The sequence below is a fragment of the Chelonoidis abingdonii genome, chromosome 1, assembly GCF_003597395.2.
Source record: "Chelonoidis abingdonii isolate Lonesome George chromosome 1, CheloAbing_2.0, whole genome shotgun sequence".
Taxonomy (NCBI): domain Eukaryota; kingdom Metazoa; phylum Chordata; order Testudines; family Testudinidae; genus Chelonoidis; species Chelonoidis abingdonii.
This window is the reverse complement of record NC_133769.1, coordinates 20,509,202-20,532,970: the sequence shown is the minus strand read 5'-3', so window position 1 is coordinate 20,532,970 and position 23,769 is coordinate 20,509,202. Positions and strand designations below refer to the sequence as shown.

At 41.9% G+C, this 23,769-nt stretch overlaps 1 protein-coding gene across 2 annotated transcripts in view; it reads right to left on the bottom strand.

The window, feature by feature from the left end:
* The window catches only part of SEMA3E (semaphorin 3E), a 283,264-nt gene that overhangs the window by 3,188 nt on the left and 256,307 nt on the right, over positions 1-23,769 (bottom strand). For both annotated transcript variants that reach the window (XM_032801538.2, XM_032801539.2), the window contains 6 exons: positions 22,140-22,362; positions 19,686-19,777; positions 17,221-17,262; positions 14,181-14,347; positions 2,788-2,855; positions 529-668 (listed from right to left, as the gene is read on the bottom strand). In XM_032801538.2, the coding sequence (XP_032657429.1) occupies positions 529-668; positions 2,788-2,855; positions 14,181-14,347; positions 17,221-17,262; positions 19,686-19,777; positions 22,140-22,362 (732 nt within the window). The remainder of the gene's footprint in view (positions 1-528; positions 669-2,787; positions 2,856-14,180; positions 14,348-17,220; positions 17,263-19,685; positions 19,778-22,139; positions 22,363-23,769) is intronic.

Sequence of the window (23,769 nt, the reverse complement as noted above, 5' to 3'; positions counted from 1 at the left end):
AATACATTGAAAATTGTAACAAGGACCATATAAGTAACTAAGATAGATAGCACTGATCACATCCTGTAAGGCCGATATCTGATGGTGAAATACATTTTTGAACTAATGTACAAAAATTCTATACAAAAGAATACAAGAACGAATAGTTGGAAGTTGAAGCTAGAGAATTCAAATAAGGTGCAAATTGTTAACAGTGATAGACATTCATCATTGGAATCATTTGCAAAGGGATGCGGTAGATTCTCCATTACTTTGAAGTTTTAAAAGAAGATTGAATGGACTCATGGGTGGCGCTTGTAAGAAGCAGGGAGAGGCTAAGCCTCTCCAAAAAAGGCTGGCCATGCAGGAGGGCAAATGCTGTGGAGTGGCATGGGTCACCTCCCTCTGGAGGCACACTGACCCATCACCTTTGGAGTGCTGGAAGCAAAGCCCCCCAGAATTACGGGAAGGCTGATTTACCTGTAAGACCCCAAATATAACTGACCCTTTTTATAAACATGGTATAACTAGAATTACATGGGAAATTACCTCCTCCTTCCTGGCTTCATGGGCTCGCTGCACAAACCAGATCACTTTAGCTTGTAAAGTTCTAGGGGTACATTCCAGAAGAGTGCTGTTGTACTCTATTCCATATACTATCCATTCTTCAGTCTTCTCCAGGGCTTCTCCTGTGAAGGAAAGTAAGATTCTTATTTATTTGCCAGCTGTGTAACTAAAATAAATGCTATCCTTTTCATTAAGCACGTTTCCTTTGATCTTTTTAAGGATTCCTTTGATGTTCACCTTTAGAATGGAATTTGATCCATAGCCCTCCAGGTTATGATTGAAATTTAGTATCTACTATTGGCCTTATCCTGTGAACTGTGGAGCACCGTCTGCTCCCACTCTCTACAGGAGGAATGGAAGGCATGACTCATCTCAGCATCTCACAGAAGCCAGCCCTAAGCCTGCCAAAGTACTGCATGATGAGTGGTTGTGATTGTGCATGTGTCTATAGGGCTTGGCCCTGCAAAGTGCTAAGCAAAGCACATATAAATGTGTTTAATTTGAAGTCAATGACACCAATAAGACTATTTACATGCTTGACAGTAAGCATGGGATAAATTATTTTTCAGAATCGGGAACAGATTTCTTAGGATGTTACATGATCAAACCCTCAAAACCCATGAACATCTAAACTGTTTTGCATGGTGTGTCCAGAATTTGTACAGCTTAGTAGAGCTGGTTGGGAACTTTTTGATGATGGGCTTTTTTTTATTTTTTAACTAAAAATGTTGATTCATCAAAACCAAACTGATCACGAAACAAGGTTGGGTTTGATTAATGTTCTGTCAAGGAAAAAGCTTCCAATTGTTAAAATGTTTCATTTCAACATTTTCAAACAAAAAATACTGATTCAAAGCAACTTTGTGTATCAAAATACAGGCTAATTAGACTGAAAGAGGGTTTAAAGAGGGGGCGAGGGGGGAATCAAAATCAAAAGAAAACATTCCAAAATTATCAAAACAAACTGTTTCAATTGATCCAAAATGCAAAACAAAAACACAATTTTTCAGATTGCAAATATTTTTGAAATGTCATTTTTCCCCCTTAATTCAAGACAGGAAAACATTTAGAACTCTCAAAAATATTCATGGGATGGAAAAATCATTTTCAGCCCAGCTCTACTGCAGATCTCTACAACACATGCACAGAAAGTACAAGTGTCTAGCTTTGCCACCCAAATGTTACTAAAAAATTCATTTGAAAGTGACTAATCAAGAGTCAGTTGCAGGCTCCTATATATAGTGAAATACATGGCAGAACAGACAAAGCAGGTGCTATAGTGAAACAAGGCAGCAGTCTTTCTAGTTCATTTTCTTATAGCGCTATAAGAGGAGTGGAGTGCAGGGAGAATATTTTCCTGATACAAACTCACGATCAGTTTCTGTGAATTAATAACCGTTATGATTTCTCTTTATCTCTTTATTTTCATTTGCTATGCTCTATTGTGAGGTTCCTAGTGTAGTTCGCAATCAAATCTACTATCTTCATTGCATGCAGTTTTGCAATTAAGTGTCACGGCGGGCTATAGATGCCCTCTATTTTTTTCCAACAGAAATCCCCATGGAATATATTATGCTATGCTGCTGGAAATGGATGGTATGAAATGACCCAGGGGAAATTTAACAAATATTTCATCTTGAAATATTTCCCTTTCAAATTCTAATCCATCCTGCAGAAAAATACAATTTCAGCAAAAAATTCTCTGGAGAAACATCTGTCACAGAGAATCCCCTGATTTTTGATTCTTTTTCTTTAGATTTACTGGGCCTGATCTGGCAAGGATCTCAGTACATCCTGGCAGCTGCTACCTATCTAAGTTTTTATACTGCACACAGTAGCACTGGTTGAAATTTATGGGATGTGAGGCCATTGGGCAAATTGCAGGATTTGTGCTGTGGTTCAGGAGAGCATTTAAGCATGAATGCAAGCCTATTCCTATTTAGGACAGCACTTAAGCATGCTCCTAAGTCTCACTGAATCCAATGGGACTTAAGCACAGTACATGGTTAAGCACTGTCTTGAAAAGTAAAGCTTTCCTGCATTGGGATCTTGGTCCTTATAGTGTTCTTCTAATGTCAAGGGTGTAAATCAGGAATAATTCCACTGAAATCAAGAGAGTTACATCAGTATAAAAACTGTGTAACTGAGGTCAGACTCAGCCCTTGATGTTTCCCCTGCGTAAAATCCATGCTGTTTGCTCTAGGCATTCACTAGCATTCTGCTGTACTGTGTGTGGATTACCAATGAACTGCTGGCCAAAGCATTGCTGAGCTGCATTTCCATGTCGAACGTCTTGTCTGCGGAAACGTCTGGGGGGAAAAAATGGAATTGTTTTAAGAAATATATTTAACTTTTGGACTGTTGACCTTTTACACTTAAGTTGGACGCACTAGAAATTCAGGGAACTCGATTTTACTGCTGAAACATTGGCCTGCACTATCACTGTGTGGAATTAAGTTCATACATCAGTACTGTTTTTCATCACTTAAACTGAAGGTGCGCAGATGCCTGAAGGAGGAGACTGTCTGTAGAAGTCTTATGTGTCTAAGGAAAGTCTCAGATATGTGCATTTGACTCAATCTATAGATACTGAAACCAGATATTCTAACCAATTCGATGCTAGTTTAGGGGAAAGAAGACTGGAGGCAGCTGTAAGTTTTCTTTGTGTTCACCATTATGATCCCTGGCAAAATCTGGAGCAGCATGAAAGCTGCTGTATATTGCAAACATTCTCCTCCTTTAACCATGCCCTGTATCCCAGAGCTGTAGAGGGCCTGTGATAGAAGCTGTTACAGCAACTCAACAGTAACTGAGCATTCCCATAGGCAGGGGAATTCCTAAGTGGTTGAATTTACTGGCTGCAAGATTGCTTTGAACTTTTACGCACACACACACACACACACACAACACTATTTAGTAGAAAAGTTCTTTTGAGTCTTTCACAGTTTATAATCTGTGTGGAGGTTTTTTTTTAATTCTTAGCTCTTCTATAACTCCTCTCATCGGAGGAACTTAAAACACTCTACAAACATTACTTTAGCCTCCCAATGCTCCTATATCATTGGTATTATCATTCCCATTTTACCAAAGGGGAAACTAGCCTATCTATTGAGTCACAGGGAAAGCTGAGGCACGAACCCAAGAATCCTGGCTCTAATCACTAGACAATACTCTCTCAGTTTTTGAAAAGAAGCTATTTACAAAACTATGGAAAATAAATTCAAATACCAAACTCTCCAATGAATACCAACAAGAATGGTGTTTTTATTTTGAACACTTTGTTCTCTGACCATAACCATTAATAAGATTAAAGCTAGTTGCTAACAAAGAAAATATCAGGAAGCTGAGTTTACCACCTTGAAAGTTGCAGTGTTTTGAGTCCTAAAATTTACAGTTAGAACTCAGGATAATTTTCCTGTGTTTGCATAAAGAATAATTATACAGAACTATTAGTTTTGCATATGCAAGGCTGAACAGCTGATTAAAAGGACAACATGGTGAACCTCCTAGAGCAAAATTATTTTCGTATGAATGTGTACCTACTATATACAGTGTCTAACAGAAATAAGCCAAGCTTAATGACTTTGTTCTTATTTAAATAATATCAGTAATTAACACAGCTCTTCCTGTCACCAGGACACAGGGAACCAAATCCTCAGCAGGTGTAAATTAGCACAGGCGCACTGACTTCATTAGAGCTCTGCTGAGGATCTGGCCAATGGAATACCGTACGTGTTGAAATTTTAAGTGGGAATGAGGAGGTGTTAGGGAGGTTGCTTTACGATGACGGACTCTAGGTAGGAGTTCTCATCCTATCATCACACACGGAGGAACCTGCTGTTGGAAGGTCTCAGAATTAACATCGCATTAAGATATATGGGGCTGATCAACTATTGTTCCAGCCTCTCTGCAGACTCTTGGAAGACATCGCATCACTAATTATATTGGGTTTACATTTTCAAGTTTTTCTTCACAGTCACGAGGAATAGAAAGTTATGTTGTTTTTATTAAATGAAAGCTGGAATTTTGCCATAATCACATGACTTTTTCATCTTATCATAGTGGTTCTTACTTGGACATAAAGATGACAGCTACACCTCTTGATATCCACAGTTAAGAGACTGAGAAGGATGAATAAAGTATCCGCTAGCAAGGCATATTTAGGATCCCGGGCAGTGGGAGATATTTTTAAGGACTTGGATTCTCTAGTCCTAGGTGTGAATACACAAAGTGTTTCAGACTTTGGCCTCGGCTGCAAACTCGTCTTATGAGCCCCATCAGTCTTGTCTGCGGCCTCTTTTTGGGTGAATAGGATACCAGCAGACATGAATTGTGCTCTGGCTCAGGATAATCAGTGCATGGGCTAAAGGTTAAGGAAAGTCATGATCCTGCAGCACTTTCCTCTATTTGTTGCCTCATTCAAGAGGCAAATCCATCTGTTTGGTGACATTTTGCTATTATGAGTGACAGCTGTGGTAAGACAAATCTGACTGAAAGGCTAGGAAAATGGTTCAGAAAAAAAAATGAACATGTTAAGATTAATTTGAAATTGATGAAATAAAACACTGGTTTTAGCTCATCAGACCAATTGTTACAACATAAGAACATAAGAACGACCATACTGGGTCAAACCACTGGTCCATCTACCCAGTAGCTTGTCTTCTGATGGTGACAAATGCAAAATGATTCAGAGGGAATGAATAGAACAGGACAATCATCAAGTAATCCATCCTCTGTCATCCAGTCATAGTCAGAGGCTAGGGACACTCGAAGCATGGGGTTGCATCCTGACCATCTTGGCTAACAGCCATTGATGGACCTATCCTCCATGAATTTATGTAATTCTTTTTTTAATCCAGCTACAGCTTTGGCCTTCACAACATCCTATTAATGAGTTCCACAGGTTGATTGTGCACTGTGTGAAGAAGTACTTCCTTTCGTTTGTTTTAACCTGCTGCCTATTCATTTCATTGGTTGATTGGTTCATTGGCCCTGGTTCTTGTGTTATGTGAAGGACTAAATAATATTTCCTTATTCACTTTCTCCACACCATTCATGATTTTGTAGACTTCTGTCATATCCCTCCTTAGATGCCTTCTTTCCAAGCTGAATAGTCCCTGTATTTCTTCATGTGGAAGCTGTTCCAGAGCCTTAATCATTTTAATTACCCTTCTCTGTACCTTTTCCAATTCTAATATATCTTTTTTTGAGATGGGGCAACCAGAACTGCATACAGGATTGAAGGTGTGGGCGTACCATGGATTTATACAGTGGCATTATGATATTTTCTGTCTTATTATCTATCCATTTCCTAATGGTTCCTAACATTGTTAGCTTTTTTACTGCCATTGAATATTGAGCAGATGTTTTCAGAAAACTATCCATGATGACTTCAAGATCTCTTTCTTGAATGGTAACAGCTACTTTAGACCCCATCATTCTGTATGTATAGTTGGGATTATGTTTCCCATGTGTATTAATCTGCATTTATCAACAATGAATTTTGTGGCCCAGGCCCCTAGTTTTCTGGTATCCCTATGTAACTCTTTACATTTACTTTGGACTTAACTATCTTGAGTAATTTTGTATCATCTGCAAACTTCGCCACCTGACTGCTTACCTCTTTTTCCAGATTATTTATTAATATGTTGAACAACAGAAGTCCCAGTATAAATCCCTGGGGACATTGCTATTTACCTTTCCATTGTGAAAACTGACCATTTATTCCTATTCTTTGTTTGCTGTCTTTTTACCAATTATTGATCCATGATAAGACCTCCCCTCTTATCCCATAACTGCTTAGTTTTCTTAAGAGTCATTAGTGATGGACCTTGTCAAAAGCTTTCTGAAAGTTCAAGAAGACTATCCATGGGATCATCCTTGCCAACATGCTTATTGACCTCCTCAAAGAATTCTAATAGATTGGTGAGGCATGATTTCCCTTTACAAAAGCTGTGTTGACTCCTTCCCAACAAATCATGTTCTTCTATGTGTTTGATAATTCTGTTCTTTACTATAGTTTCAACCAATTTGTCTGGTGCTGAAGTTAGGCTTACTGGTCTGTAATTACCAGGATCACCTCTGGGACCTTTTTTAAAAATTGCTTCATGGTAGCTATCCTGTAGGTTGTTGGCCTCATTAGGTGGGTCTTCAATGGCTCCAATTCACACTGTTGTAAAATGGATAAACCCCTTCTTGGGTATTCAAGTCCAAAACAAATATGAAGTGAAGTCATCCAATTCCCTGGCTCAAGATGGACTCAGCCTCTGCTTCCTGAGGATGCTTTCTCTCTTCTGCCCCTCTTGGGCTCCTTTAAGTCCAGACCTCTGTTTGGGCTTCCATAGGAAACTTATCCCCTTCTTAGAGTCCCACCAGAACTCAAAGTCAATCCTCACCAGGATCTCCAGCCATGTCTCTGGGCCCCTTTAAATCCCTTTTCTTGATCTTTTATATGAGTCATGTCCCCTTTTCGGGGCTTAGGCCACTCCAGCATTGGCTGGTGGGGGGACCAGGGCCTGCCCACTATTCTGGGTCCCAGACCAGGGACCGTATATACAGCAGCCAAGTACTGTTTCCTTCACTTTGCAGCTGTTATTCCCTGGGCCTTTTCCCACATAGCCCCCTTTTCTTCACCCTGACCTCAGGGCTGAAGTTTTCAAATCCTCTTCCTCTTGGCTGCATGCAAGTACCACTCGAGTCCTTCTTCTGATTCTCTTCTTGATTGCATGTGACCAATAACAAATACTCTTTCTTGCCCCTCTGGTCCCAGCCAGGAACTGACCTGTTCAAACCCTGCAACTCCTTTTATATAAGCCTGCTGCACTCCAATTGGCTGCTTCCGTTAAGCCTTTCTCGCCTATCCTGGAAGACCCACCTTCAGTGCTCCTTTTCCTGGAAGGGAATGTGGTAGGACCATAAGGCTTCCAGCAGGGGGCCTCAAAAGGCTCGGTACACACTATCATAATTTCGTACCACGGTTAGTAGTTCTTCAATTTCATATTTGAATTCCTTCAGAACACTTGGGTGAATACCACCTAGTCCTTGTGACATACTACTGTTCAATTTATCAATTTGTTCCAAAACCTCCTCTACAGATATCTCCCTCTGGGACAGTTCCTCAGATTTGTCACCTAAAAAAAATGGTTCAGGTGCAGGAATCTCCCTCGCATCCTTTGGGCCTGCTTAATTATAGTCTTATACTTGACATCCCAAAGTTTATGCTTCTTTCTATTTTCCACAGTAGGATTTTACTTCCAATTTTTAAAGGATGCCTTGGGTATACATTTAATTTGAGCCTCTATTATCATGTTTTTCAAAAGTGTCCATGCAGCTTGCAGTCATTTCACTCTTGTGACTGCTCCTTTTAATTTCCATTTAACTAGCTTCCTCATTTTTGTGTTGTTTCCCCTTTCTGAAGTTAAATACTACTGTGGTGGGCTTCGTTGGGTGTCCTTCTCACCCACCATAACAAGGATGTTAAATTTAGTTATATTATGGGCACTATTACCGAGAAGTTCAGCTATGATCACCTCTTGGACCAAATCTGTTGCTCTATTTAGGATTAAATCAAGAATCTCCTTTTCCCCTAGTGGGTTGCAGGACTAGCTGTTCTAAGAAGCAGAAATTAATGGTGTCTAGAGATTTTACTTGTGCATCCTGTCCTGAAGTGACATGTACCGAATGCATAATGGGGATAGTTGAAATACCCCATTATTACTGAAATTTTTTATTTTTATAGGAGGACTAATCTCCACGAGCATATCTCAATCACCATCACCATCCTGGTCATGGAATTTATATCTAGAGAGATTGTATTGTACAGTTTGATTCATGTCAGATTGTTACAAATTTGATTCCATGTTTTCTTTCACATATAATGCCTCTCCCCCATCAGGATGATCTATTCTATCATTACTATATATTTTGTTCCCTTGAGTGTCACCATTCAACCAGGTTTCTGTGATGCCTATTATATCAATATCCTTATTTAGTACCAGCCACTCATGTTCACTCCTCTTAGTATTTAATACCATGTTGACTTTGGGGTTAGCACTTATGTCCTTAGTCTACAAATCACTTAAACATCAATTTAGCTTTAAATATACGCTTAATCCCATTTTAGGACTTAAACACTTGCTTACAGTTAATCACATGTTTAAACATTTTCCACAGGCATGGACTTAAAAACAACTCTGCACTCTAGTACAATGTTGAATTGGAGTTACCATGTAGTTATCATGGTTGTGGGATTAGAACTCAGGACATTTTTCTCTATAAACCTGGCTGAGTGCCTGTATCACCAAACAATACCTGTGGTCTTTATTTCTTGATAACATTGAGGTCTGTTGAATTGGCAGGCTGCATTCCCTGCTAGTGCTGATAGCATTGGAGCTCCAGGAATAGAAGTATTGAGTAGCCAAAACAACCTGGCAGCAGTAACGACATTCTTTAGCAACCTACTTAACAACATGTAGTAGCCTGCAGATTTTCTGTTTTATGTTTGTCTAAACACATTTCACGCCTTATACTCATTAAGTTTTAAAGGAAACAGTAGCTGATCTAAAGGAGGGGTGGAATTAACTACCCAGATGTGGTTCTGCTTGAGTTGCACTATTAAGTATGACTGATTTTAAGATTTCAAACCCAACCCAAATATATTGTGTTCACTTCCATACAATTAGGGCTAAATTCAAGCTTCTGGGTTAGCATTAGGACCAAATCAAGGCAGGGGAATGCTGCTTGAAAATGGTGGTGAGTGGCATGATGTCATTGGGGCTGCCGGAAAGAAACCAGTGATTCCAGATGTGTTAGGGCATGAGTGTTTACAGGTAGTTTTTGCTGTGCCTTTGGTTACTCCCTAAGTTAGCTCACCAGCCACAAGGCAGGGGGAAGTTGGAGAACTGAGACATGGCTAACCCTAACTCAAACGCACATCTTCTGGGGTGTTGAGTGCTGGGCTGCTCAACATCTCTGCGTGAGTCCAGAATGCAGGCAGCCACAACAGACCCACATCTTACCCAGAAGCACTGAAAGGTGATGGTGGTTGTGCAGGATGAGGGGCTCCATTCGCTCTACAGAGACCTACTTTTTCCAGCAGGCCCAGTCTCTCCACCCTGAACCACGTGGATAGCGAAGCAAAGTTGTTACTATCAGATCAGTGACCTCCCACATGTAAAGTAAGTTTGTGGTCTCAAGTCCAGTTAATAGTGGACATCACAAAGCTCCCATTACCATAGCTAGCCCTTAACAGCAGAGAAACCAAGGAGTGAATGGAGAGATTGAACTACTCTCTTCTCTCCAGAAACAGACCCTCCAGAATCTTGTTGAGGTGCATTAGCAAGACAGCATGAGGCTATCTGCACCACACAGTTCCTAGTTAAATCCAGAAGACTGTGCTACCCAATTCTCTTCCCATTACCTTCTCAAAAGTCACAGAAGCATTCATTTTGCCTAGTTACAGTTAGCAACGGGTTTGAAACTACCAAGCTTCCAGAGTCATGGGAGAACAAGAACGAGGTATCGTGGGTGAAGCAAAAAAAAACCAAAAAACCATAGACCTGTGTTGTTTTTTAAGAGAGCATTGGTGGATTTGGAGAGAACATGAACTGCCTCTGGGGAATCATCACTTTTTTTTTAAGCAGCATCTCAGTACAAAAGGAATACATCTTTGCATTAATTCAAAGTAAGCCTGTTGAGTTCGGTGCTCAGGTGGTGTTCTCCTCGATTCTTCCGGTCAAGGGTAGGGGCCTAGGCAGAGACAGATGCATCCTAGAGGTGAATGCCTGGTTGCGGAGATGGTGTCGTCAGGAGGGCTTTGGCTTCCTCGACCACGGACTACTGTTCCAGGAAGGAGGACTGCTAGGCGGAGATGGACTCCACCTGTCAAGGAAGGGGGAGAGCATTTTTGGACGTCGACTGGCTAACCTAGTGAGGAGGGCTTTAAACTAGGTTCGACGGGGGAAGGTGACCAAAGCCCAAAGGTAAGTCTCAAAGAGGGAAACCTGGAGGAAGGGATGGAACTTGGAGAATGCGGGGTTTGTAATGGCAGGGAGAAAAGAGAAAGTAATCGGAACTGGGAGGTGGGGGAATCAAATCATTGCCTTAAGTGTCCTAATGAAGCCCTTATATCTGAGGTGTGTAGGAAAAGAGAACACCAGGAGACAATTCAAGGAGGAGGATGCAACAGGGGAAATAAGCAGCAGAAGAAAGTAGGGCAGTTGGCTGAATTTTTAAAGTGCCTGTACACAAATGCGAGGAGCCTGGGAAACAAGAAGGAAGAATTAGTAGTACTGGCACAGACAGGGAATTACGATGTTATTGGCATAACTGAGACATGGTGGGATAGCTCGCATACCTGGAGCACTGCCATGGATGGGTATAAGCTGTTCAGGAAGGATAGGCAGGGGCGAAGAGGGGGAAGAGTAGCGCTATATGTAAAAGAGCTGTATGAATGCTCAGAGCTCCACTACGAAACTGGAAATGAGCCAGTTGAAAGTCTTTGGGTTAAATTTAGAGGGGAATGTCACAAGGGGGATGTTATGGTGGGTGTCTGCTACAGACCACCAGACCAGAAAGAAGAGGTGGATGAGGCTTTTTACAGACAACTAGCAGAAGTCTGTAGATCACAGGCCCTGGTTCTCATGGGAGATTTCAATTATCCTGATATCTGCTGGGAGAGAAATACAGCAGTGCACAGGCAATCCAGGAAGTTTTTGGAGATCGCTGAGGACAACTTCCTGGTACAAATGCTGGGGGAACCAACGAGGGGCCTTGCGCCTCTCGACCTCCTGCTCACAAACAGAGAAGAGTTGATCGGGGAAGTAAGGGTGAACGGCAACCTGGGCAGCAGTGATCATGACATGGTAGAGTTCAGAACCCTGGTCAAAGGAAGGAAGGAGAGAAGCAGAATGCAAACCCTGGATTTCAGAAAAGCGGATTTCAGCTCCCTTAGAGAAATGATGGGCAGGATTCCCTGGGAAGCTGAACTGAAGGGGATGGGTGTCCAGGAGAGCTGGCAGTTTTTTAAAGAAACCATGCTCAGAGCACAGGAAAATACCATACCGATGTGCAGAAAGAACAGCAAGCGTAGAAAGTGCCCAGCATGGCTTAACAGGGAACTCAGTGGTGAGCTGAAGCAAAAGAAGGAAGCTTACAAAAAATGGAAGCTTGGACAGATGACTGGGGAGGCATATAAGATTATTGCTCGGGCCTGCAGGGATAGAATCAGAAAGGCCAAAGGGCAATTTGAGTTGAAACTAGCAAGGGATGTGAAGGATAATAGGAAGAGGTTTTACAAGTATGTAAGCAACAAGAAGAGGACTAGGGATGGTGTAGGTCCCTTACTCAATGAGGCAGGTATCCTAGTGGTGGAAGATATGGAAAAGGCTGAAGTACTCAATTCCTTCTTCACTTCAGTCTTTACGGGCAGGATCAACTCCCAGACTACTACACTGGGGAACGCAGAGAGGAGAGGAGGAGAGCAGCCCACTGTGATAGAGGGTCAGGTTAGGGACTACTTAAAGACGTTAGACGTGCACAAGTCTATGGGACCGGACGAACTGCATCCGAGGGTGCTGAGGGAGTTAGCTGATGTGATTGCAGAGCCGTTGACCATTATCTTTGAAAATTCATGGCGAACAGGAGAGGTCCCAGAGGACTGGAAGAAAGCAAAGAAGAAAGGGAAAAAGGAAGATCCAGGGAACTACAGACCAATCAGTCTCACCTCAATCCCTGGAAAAATCATGGAGCAGGTGCTGAAGGAATCCATCCTGAAACACTTAGAGGAAAACAAGGTGATCAGAAGCAGTCAGCATGGATTCACCAAGGGTAAATCATGCCTGACCAACCTGATTGCTTTCTATGATGAGATGACTGGACTTGTGGATGGGGGCAAAGCTGTTGATGTTGTATACCTTGACTTTAGTAAGGCTTTTGACACGGTTTCCCACAGCATTCTCATCAGCAAACTAAGGAAGTATGGGTTGGAGGAATGGACTGTGAAGTGGATAGAAAACTGGTTGAATCAACGGGCTCAGCGGGTAGGTATCAATGGCACACTCTTTAGTTGGCAACCAGTAACAAGTGGTGTGCCCCAGGGGTCTGTCTTAGGGCCCGTTCTATTCAATGTCTTCATTAATGATCTTGATGATGGGATAGCTTGCACATTAAGTAAATTTGCAGATGACACCAAGTTGGGGGGAGTGGTGGACACGCTGGAGGGCAGGGATAGGATTCAGGGAGACTTAGACAAATTGGAGAAGTGGGCCACAAGAAACCTCATGAAGTTCAACAAGGACAAGTGCAAAGTCCTGCACTTAGGACAGAAAAACCCCATGCACTGCTACAGGCTGGGGACTGTTTGGCTAAGTAGCAGTGCTGAAGAAAAGGATCTTGGGGTTACGGTAGATGGAAAGTTGAACATGAGCCTACAGTGTGCTCTTGTAGCCAAAAAGGCTAATAGCATACTGGGCTGTATTAGTAGGAGTGTTGCCAGCAGATCGAGGGATGTGATTATTCCCCTCTATTCGGCACTGGTGAGGCCGCATCTGGAATATTGTGTCCAGTTTTGGGCGCCACACTACAAAAAGGACGTGGAACAATTGGAGAGAGTCCAGCGGAGGGCAACAAAAATGATTAGAGGACTGGAGCACATGACTTATGAAGAGAGACTGAAGGAACTGGGCTTATTTAGCCTGCAGAAGAGAAGACTAAGGGGGGATTTGATAGCAACCTTCAACTACTTGAAGGGATGCTCCAAGGAGGAGGGAGCTAGGCTGTTCTCAGTGGTGACGGAGGACAGAACAAGGAGCAATGGTTTGAAGTTGCAGTTGCGGAAGTCGAGGCTGGATATTAGAAAAAACTTTCTGACTAGGAGAGTGGTGAAGTATTGGAATGGGTTACCTAGGGAGGTGGTAGAATCTCCATCTTTAGAGCTATTTAAGGTCTGGCTAGACCACACCCTGGCTGGGATTATTTAGGGAAAATGGTCCTGCCTTTAACAGGGGGTTGGACTAGATGACCTCATGAGGTCCCTTCCAACCTTTTGATTCTATGATTCTATGATTCTATGAAAATGGCCAAGTTGTAGTTCTAATGAATATGAACACATTTTTGCAGAAGAAGCAATTAAAAGTAAATCATGGAAAGGACTGTATCATAAACAATATGCCCTTTTGCTGAGTTCTGCAATAATCATTACAATATATTGATAGAGAGCTAGGCACTGTCTGAATATGTCTTGCAATGATATTTGGCTGTTAATATATTTGCTTTCTTTCTTTTTATAGGCTCTTGCATTGTATAGTTCACCATATAATACAATCCAAATAAATTATTGCACATTGTAGAGAATGAAGTCGTGTCTTCAAGCTGTAGCATGGGGAACATCAGACATTTGTTTAACACTCAGTGTGTCTAGCTCCTAAGAAGTGTGTGCACTTAACATCTGTGCATGTCAACATGTTCATTTATATCCTTCAGTATTCCCTAAGGCTGGGTTAATAAATCATTAGCTAAAGTATATCATTGTTCAGTTATTTATACGAGGGGGAGAAGGGAAACCATTTCTGTTGCAATAGGAAGTCTTTAGATAATTATTATGCAAAGAGGATTTCGAAGCAAAATACAGTTCTCACCTCTTTGCCTGCATTCCTGTGGGATAGTATCTAGAACAGGATATCCCATCCCAAGCACAGTAAGGATCTCTTGCTAGGCAGCAGTCAGCGCAGGCTGTGCCATACATGTCACACTGATGGAACTTCACTTGTGCTACGGCAGACTCAGATCCAACATACAGTTGTTGCTGTAGAAAATGTAGCACACACTGTTATGGGCAGAGCTTCTACTAGGAAAAGACAAGGTCATTTGCCACTTGAACTTTAGAAAATGTCAGCTTTACAGTTGCCCATGCAAGCTTAATTCCCTTCTGCCCTCTTGGCGAGCTATCTTGTGCACGGTCTGAGGCAGGTCATATAATGGTATGTGGTCATACAATTAAAGGATGCACATAATGCACATGCAGAAAGGGAAGAATTAAGATTGTACATGCAAGCTCAATTCTGGCATTTCCTAACTTGACTTTGTAACCTTAACTTAATTTTAATATGGTTTTTCTGAGTGTAATTTTCTAAGTGTTTAAAAAAGCAAACTGAAAAACAGAAATTCCATCATGTGGAACCATAATAATCCCCTTGTGGGTTATCAGCAGGATGTGGACCTACAGAGTCCCAGAACAGAGCTCTGGCGCTTGAGCCAATTGAAAAACTCGCAGCAGATTTACACTGTTATTATCTCTGTGGGCCAGCACAAGATGGGGATGAGACAAACTTTGCCAGAGTGTTTCACAGCTGTTTGAGAGACAGTAAAGGAATGTTGAAACTCAGGACTCCTGGGTTCAGTTCTCGGCTCCGTAGGGGAGTGTGTTCTAGTGGTCATAAACCCTTCTGTCTCTCTCCTTACTATACCTGTCCAACTCTGTTTCTACCCACCCTCTCCCTCTTCCGTTCCTGCTCCTATCCCCCCACTTTACTCCATTCCCCCCACTTTTGTTCCTATATTTTCTCTTCTCTCCTAGCACTGGGTCCTGCCCCTCTTCCTCTTGCCTCTCTCCCATGTCTGGTCCAAGCTCATGCCTCAGTCCCACTCCTCTGCTCTTATCCCCTGGCCAGCTCTTAACCTTTTTACCTCATGCGCCTATGCCCTCCTCCCTTCTGCTCCTGAACTTGTCCTCATATATGATCCTACCTCCTCACCCTCCTCGTTACTACCCATTCCTTTCCCCAGATCTCTTCTCCTGATGAGATCGCAGCTACCTTCATCTGCCCCTATCTCCCCTCCCCCAACCCCTACTCCTTCTCTCCCCCTTGCACCTCATCTCTCTGCACTCCAGACAGGCTGATTTCTCCTTCTTCTCCTTGCTGAGGGGTACCAGCAAGGTGTGTGTAGGAAGTGGCACCATGAGCACACATACACTCACAAACCATTTTCCTGCTTTAAGTTCCGGTGCCCGGCATGACAGTGGACCATAGTCGCTGGGAGGAGCAATAGCAGGGAAAGACCTGCTCAGCTCCTGCAGCTCTGGTGCAGCAGGTTCTCTTGCTCTGCAGGGTGCGACATTGTATGGGGCTGAAGCATGCTCAGTGCAGTGGAATTTTCATAGAATTACCAGCCAAACTCTAACAAGTCACTACTGGGCATGTGTGACTTGAGATTTTTTTCAAAGGCTCATAACTTGGCTATTTTGAGGTGTTTTTCATCGGATCTGCAAAAGGCACATCCCTGATGCCAGGGTGACTTCTGTGCCCAATTTTATGTCCCTGCTCCAAAACATGAGATGTTAGAGCTTCTAAAAAAGAATTTCAAACCAATTTGTTACCATGGGCGAAACAACCTATTTTCTCCTTCTTTCACACTCAGAAATGGCTGAACCATTTTTGCGGAAACTGTAAAGCTTGAGGCAAACATCTTGGCATGGAAAATTTCAACCAAAGCAGTTAAAGTTTGACAAAACTATAAGCAACCGAGAATAGGGTCTTATACTGGGAAGTACTGGGCAACTACAGGCGTTGCTACATGCATCACCTATAATATATACATACGTGAGTGAGACAAATGTGAAATGCATAAAGAGCATATAAAGGCGAGATCATCTAATCGTTTGTGATATTTAAATGTGAGCTCATCTTAACCATGCTCTGTTTCATTATGATCTGTGTGGTTCATATTATCAAAGCAAGTGGAAGATCAATCTGACTCATGAATTGCTGGCACAATAATCACAGCAGGGAATAACTTGAGGGAAGCAGGGACTAGGAAAAATCTGTTGCTGATCAATGTAAAATGATTGGTCACAGGAGCATGCAGATTTCTGGGCAAGGAGAGCCTCCTTTGTGCTGCCCATGTCCACATTTAGTAGCCCCATGAGAGGGAGGGTTGGTCCTGATCTGATTCCAACCCACCAGATTTCTGTTTATCAGTGAGAGAGGGGTCTCTCCCAACAGCCCTTTATGGTGCTCGGCCCTTTCTGGCCCAGAAAGCCATAGACTCAGTTTCAAATTCCTGCCCTCGACTAGGCTGACACAAGTCATTTGAACTAATATTCAGCCATCCTCTGTTAAAATGAAGATCTGAGGCCAGCTTGGACTGATATGGAGATTCCCAGCTGCGTCTTTTGCTCCCTATGAGAGAAAGAGCTAGGAGCATCATGGAGACAGCTTGAGTCGTACCGCTCTGGTGGACACTCATAGAAACTATGATTTAAATCGTGCCCAGCACTCTCTGGGACCACTGAATATGAAGGTGGAGAGTACAAAGGAGGCTTCCGTACACTGAAATCCCCATGCTCCCTTGCTCAATCACTTCAAATTTATCAGCAACAAATCCCTGTCTCTCAAGCTATTCTCTGTGTGATTACTATGCCAGCAACTCATGAATTAGATTGATTTTCACTTGCTTTGAAATGGATGCTAATGTGAACCCCGCAGATTTATACAGCAAGGAAAAACCTAAACATTTCATAAAAAGCAGAGCAAGATTAACTATGAGTTTATATTAAAACATTACCATATATTACTTGACCCAATCATTTTATATATGGTATCCAGCTATATGCAGTTTAAATCTTTGCCTCAGTTCAGTTATTGAGTCATGTTATTTTAAACACAGAAAAATACTTGCCCTCTTTGAAGATATTTCCATAGAAATAATAGGAACTGGCACCTGAAAAAAAAAAGAGATTGGTCTTTTGCTTTACATGGAAACCAAAAGAAATGCCTTGTTTATGATGAGTGTACATTTAACAGGAAGAGTATTAGTATTTACTCAAGGTATGTGGCTCTCCTCTCTATACCAAGTGAAGTACCCTCATTTTCTCTAGATCACTTTGTCGGAGTGAAGGAAATGAATGAAATTGAGAACTATTATTTTTATAAAAAGGGATTTTTTAAAACCCACGTATTTTTAGTTCAGGGAATAATATCAAACCCAATGGGAAGATGGCAGTTCCCATGCTGACCATAATGTCAGGTCCTGGTTTCACTGATCCCTTTTGTCCCACGTCAATATGACAAGCAGAGTGTTCTTTATAGATGGCAGGCTGACAATAGATAAGATTACATTTTCCGATATTGCATCTTGTGGCATTATCCCCTTTGTCTTTTTCTCTGACTTCCTGTGACACTGGCAGAACAGAGTTCTCATGGACTACACTCAGAACTAGTCCCACCTACTGGTCCAAGCCCTGTAGTCTTAGGACTGTAGTGACTCGGTGGATAGGATTTCATTATATCTAGTTTGCTACCCACGAAAAAACTGTGATTTTTATTCAGGAAACATTCTTATTGAGTGCAACAGGAATTTTTTCTAAGCAAGGAATCAAGATTTGGCCCACAGTATATACTGAATCTCTCCTTCTGGGCCTCGGTTTTTAGCTGGACTTTCACTAAATCTCCAGTAATCTAGGTGCAATGTTACGCTTGCAATTTAACCCATTTAGATGTGTAACTGACTATTTTTGGGGAGGGATAAAATCAAGTAGTTAGTCTTTTACCTATAAATTAGCCTAAAATCTTATGGGCTCTGTTTGAACATAAAACATTCTCATAAGCAAATTAGGGAAATGTGGTCTAGATTAAACTGCACAACTGGTTGGAAAACCATGCTCAAATACTTTGCTGTCAAACTGGGAGGACTTATCTATTGGCGTCCTGCAGAGATCTGTCCTGGGTCCAGAACTATTCAACATTTTCATTAATGGTTTGGATAATGGAGTGGGGAGTATGCTCACAAAATTTTGGATGGCACCAAACTGGAAGGGGTGGCAAGCACTTTGGAGGGCTGGAATAGAATCAGGGGCAGCTCTAGACATTTTGCTGCCCCACGCACAGCATCATGCCGTGGGGGGTGCTCTGCCAGTCACCAGTCCCGCGGCTCTGGTGGATCTCCCGCAGGTGTGCCTGTGGAGGGTCTGCTGGTCCTGTGGCTTCGGTGGACCAGTGGACCCTCTGCAGGCATGCCGCCAAAGGTGGCCTGCCTGTCGCCCTCCCGGCGACCGGCAGAGCGCCCCCCCGCGGCATGCCGCCCCAAGCACGCACCATCCCTGGAGCCGCCCTTGATTAGAATTATAAATGACCTTTACAATTTGGAGTTGATGAAATTCAATAATTCAATAAAGATAAGTTCAAGGTACTACACTTAGGAAGGAAAATTCAAAGCACAAATACAAAATGAGTAATAACTGTTTAGGCAGTAGCACTGCAGAAAAAGATCTGAGAGTTCTAGCGGATCACAAATTGAATATGAGCCAACAATGTGATGCAGCTGCTAAAAAGGCTAATATAATTCTGCGGTGTATTAACAGAAATATCATATATAAAGACCCAAGAGGTAATTGCCCTCTCTACTTTGCTTTGGTGATGCCTCAGCTGGAGTACTGAGTCCAGTTTTGGGCATCACATTTTAAGAAAGATGTGGACAAATAGGAGAATCCTGAGAAGACCAACAAAAATGATAAGTAGTTTAGAAAACCTGATCTCTGAGGAAAGATTTTAAAAAAATTAGTATGTTTAATCTTGAGAAAAGAAGACTGAAGGGGGATCTGATAACTACCTTCAAATATGTTAAGGGCTGTTATAAAGAGCCCTTAATCAACTGTTCTCCATGTCCACTGAAGATAGGACAAGAATCAATTGGCTTAATCTGCAGCAAGGGAGATTTAGGTTAGATGTTAGGAAAAACTCTCCAACTATAAGGACAGTTAGGTGCTGGAATAGGTACCAAGGGAGGCTGTGGAATCCAATCAATCAACAGAGGTTTTTAAGAACAGGTTGGACAAACATCTCTTAGGGATGGTCTAGTTTTACCTGGGCCTGCCTTCGCATGAGACAATGGACTAGATGACTCCTTGAGAACATTGCAGCTCTACATTTCTGTGATTTAAACCACAGAGTGACATTCCTGACTTGTTTCAGCTCTTTCAACTAAATTTTTGTTTATAATGAAAATTTCCTATGAAAAAACTAAAGTCTCATCAGAGAATTTCACTGCACAGAGATATTGTATTTTCACTCATATTGATACACTATAGGCATTTTAATTTAGATTTGTGACAGTTGGATATATGTTTCTTACACAGGGCATTGTACCTTGAATACTTGCATCTCTTCAAGAATCACTTCTTCCATTGATTCTGTGTCCTGGTTGTAAATTGTAATGACTTTCAACACAATCCCATTATCTGGAAGCAAATAGAAAACACTCTAGAAGTTATAACTTGTAGTAATATTAATGTCAGTTGACAAAGATCAAAATAACTTCTTTAAACTAATATTGAATAAAAACCAACAAACTTGCGAATGTATTGCATATTATTAGTTCTTTTATTATCCACTTTTGTTTTGCATCTTGAACACAAAAATACATGTGACATCAAATCAGGAAATGGAGGCCTAAATCTTCAAAGGTATTCAGGTGCCTAACTCCCACTGACTTCAGTAGGAGTTAGGTGCCTGAATATCTTTGAGGATCTGGGCCTGAGATCGTTAAGGGTTAAGTAACTTGATCAAGGCCACCCAGCAAGTAAGAGCAGAGACAGGAACACAGTTGAGGTTGCTCTGTCTCTCGGTTCCATGGTCAATTCACTAGACAATACTGCCTCTCATTGCAGTTGTGTTACAATAAGTTCACACAATGGAACAACTGTTAGTCTCCCTCTGCTTCATTTTCATCTTGCTGCCTGTTATTAAAGATCCTTTATTTTCCCGAGGCTGAAAGTTTGTCATCATCAGCAGCAATTGCTGCTTCCTGTCTTCTGTTAGTCTCACTCATCTCTGATTTACAGGAGAACAAAATTAACCAGAAAGGCACCGGGGAAAAAAAATTCAGGGAGAGATAAAACAGATGAAGATAAAAAGGAACCATTTAAGTAGGCTCCAATACCTCTCCTCAAAGAAAAAATGGATCAAAGAGGTCCATTTTTTGAGGGAACAGTTAAAAGGAATTACTGTCCAGAGCTCAGATTTTCATAACTAAGTCCCTCTGTGAATCCTGCTGACAAGCATGTTGTGGAACGTTATCCCTGAAGTTTAGACTTCCTCTTTGATAAGCCATTCAAACTACTCCATTCATAGTTAGACTTCATGAACACTATAGGTGTTGGATCCAGATAGAGGAAGATAGACCTTTTCCTGCAAAATAATACCAAGGGCACCCCTGATTTTTTTGCCAGAGTAAAGACTGCATGATTGGGCTCAAAGTTGCTGAACCCAAGATTGCTAGGCTGGAAATTCTTGTTGCCGAAGAACAAATTATAAAGAGAAGAATAAGCTGCAGTTAGGCGCCAGTCCCGCAGAGCACTTAAGCACATCCTTAACTATGGTGAGTGGCTCTGCTGGCTACATCTTTGTTTTTGCTTGATCAGGGACCTATTTGCTTTTCTGAGCATGCAAGTTTTACTATATATACACAAGTGTAAAGCATAAAATATACAGTCAACATTATGAAATCCAGAATAGAAGCATACATGACAAGGAACATGGCATGTGATTAATTTCACCACATATTGGAATCAAAATTTTAAAGTTTAGAAAACAGCATTAATTTAAAGCACGCCCTGCTATTCTACAAGTACACTTCTTTTGTAGCCTTTGAACAGTGAAACGTGCTTTCCATCTAAATTTTATGAGTTAAAAGATAGCTTGCACTAAATGCTTTTTTTTTTTTGGCAAACTGGCCATTAGTGCCTGCGTCAAGTAATCCCTGTTGCTATGATGAAGTTTAGTGGTATGAATCTTTAAATAATTTCCAGAACAGTTAGGTATTAAAAGATGTTACCATTCTGTGGGCCTGCCCAGACTCCGGAATATGAAGGCTTGTGACATATTTGACCTTTTTCAAAGTTGTTTTATGGGTGCTAAAAAAAAAAGGTATTTTGAGAAATCAAAATGTATTAGGAATGTCTGAAAACTTAGTAAAACTCTCGAACTTTTGGCAGCTTATTTTTGAATTGCAGGATGGAGCAACCCTTTCTTCCAGTGCCAAGTTCCTGGTACTGCCTCACAGTGTAGGTCTAAAACCGGACTGTTTCTGTTTACCACCAGCCACCAGACTTGTGGTCCCCAGTCACAAAGCCAGCAGCTTGCACTGACTTCTTTGAAAATCAGAGCATTTATTTTAATTTCTCCTGAATCTGGATCTCAGGTGTGGCACTGAACTGTGATCAGTGGGAGCTGCACTTTTGAAAATTCAGGTCCCTTTGCAGGAGCTGTATTTTAGGCTCCCATTCTTAAAAATCTGGGCCCCAGTTTTTAATCCTTCTTTTCCAGCCCCTTTTATTTTTATTTCTGCCACTGGTCTGCTCAATGACCTTGGATAAACTGCTGCCTCAGATTCTCCAGTGGTGAAAGGGGGACTTCTAATCTCTCCTTGCATTTGGTGCTCTGCTGATAAAATGTGCTATGGAAATGTCGAGTATGATTATTTATTAGGATTGTGGTTTCACCTTGATGCCTAACAAACAGAAAGAGCTTAATCTTGGAGAGGTGTCATAGGTTGGTTGAAATTGGCAGGAAAAAAGATAAGATGCCATCTTTTTTATTTACCTGTGCCAATAAACAAGACGTCATATTGCCCATCTTCAGCTTCCACTCTATCCACCGCTATTTGTTTTAGGTTGTACTTGCCATCGGTTTTCACAAGTATTGGCCTTTTATGGACAGGTTTGATGGGCTGATACATCAGTGGATGGCTCCTTGCAAAGCGGACAGCTTCGTCAGGATAGTCTTTGGTGGTACCATACAGACCGCCATTGATTTTGCTGGCACACTGCAAAAACATGTGATAGATTGGTGATACGCATGGATATTTTTTAATGCTGGCATAGATGATATATGGTATACGCCTCATTCTCAAGGATGCTGACTCTCCACAGCTCCCAGGAGAAGAGAAGGCATGGACGTTTCAGGGATTAGGGAATAAAGGGGGCATGAAAGAAGATGGAACTGCTGGAGGACAAAGTCTGAGCAGTAGAGCAGTGGGTGACTAGCAATGAGAAGTAATCAGGGGCAAAGATCTGCAAGTGGGCAGAGTCTTTGCTCAAACAGAATTCTCCCTGAAGTCAATAGGAGTTTATTTAGTTCTTATTCAGGAAAAGGCATTCTGGTTTGGTCCCAACTGTATACAGAGGACCAGATTCTGCTTTTAATTACAATGAGGGCTTGAATTTGATCACAGTATCTATCTATCTATCTATCTATCTACACACATATAGCACACACATGCACACATACACACACATAGGTGCGTGTATAAATATGTGTGCATGCACACATACATTCACATAAAGGAGTTTTCCAACCACTGTTTAGGACTCTCATAATGTATTACAGAAATACATTAGCTCCAGGTCTCTAATACAGTACAGCTGATCAGGTTTTTTTCAGACATAGGTAGGGTCGGCTCCAGGCACCAGCACTCCAAGCGTGTGCTTGCGATGGCAAGCCGTGGGGGGCGCTCTGCTGGTCACCACAAGGGCGGCAGACAGGTTGCCTTCGGCGGCATGCCTGCAGAGGGTCTGCTGGTCCCGCTGCTTCGGCAGACCTCCCGCAGGCTGCCGCCAAATCCGTGGGACCAGGGACCTCCCGCAGCAAGCCGCCGAAGGCAGCCTGCCTGTTGCGCTTGGGGCAGCAAAATGCCTGTCCTGGACATAGAATATGTCTACACAGCAAAAGCTGGGCACAGGCTAGCCTACTTGGGTGAGCTTGATTCCAGCTAACATGGGTAACAACAGCAGAAATAATGCAGCACAGGCTTCAGATTCTGCAGGCTAGTGAGCCGAATATATACCCAGGATCCATGCTGGGCTTCCACTGACTGTGCTGAGCTGTCTTCAATGCAGTTGTTACCGAGTTAGCTGGATTCAAACCAGCTCAGGTAGGCTAGCCCATGCTCAGGCATACCCAGAGAGCTTTATTTTATTGGAAAAACTGCTTTTTTTTTGTAAAAAGATTTTTGATGAAAAATTTACATCATCAACATTTTTAGTTTTTCACAAAAAGTGTAGTGCCTCTTTTCCCCTCATTTTTTTATTGAAAAGGTTATCAGACTGGTTCTTGGCTTTTTTCACTTTTCCTATTCAGTATAGCCAGCCACGTAAAATGAGCAAAACAGCAGCATTTGGTATCAATCTATAGTTTATTTTACTTTGATTGCAGAATATACCATAATAGAAAA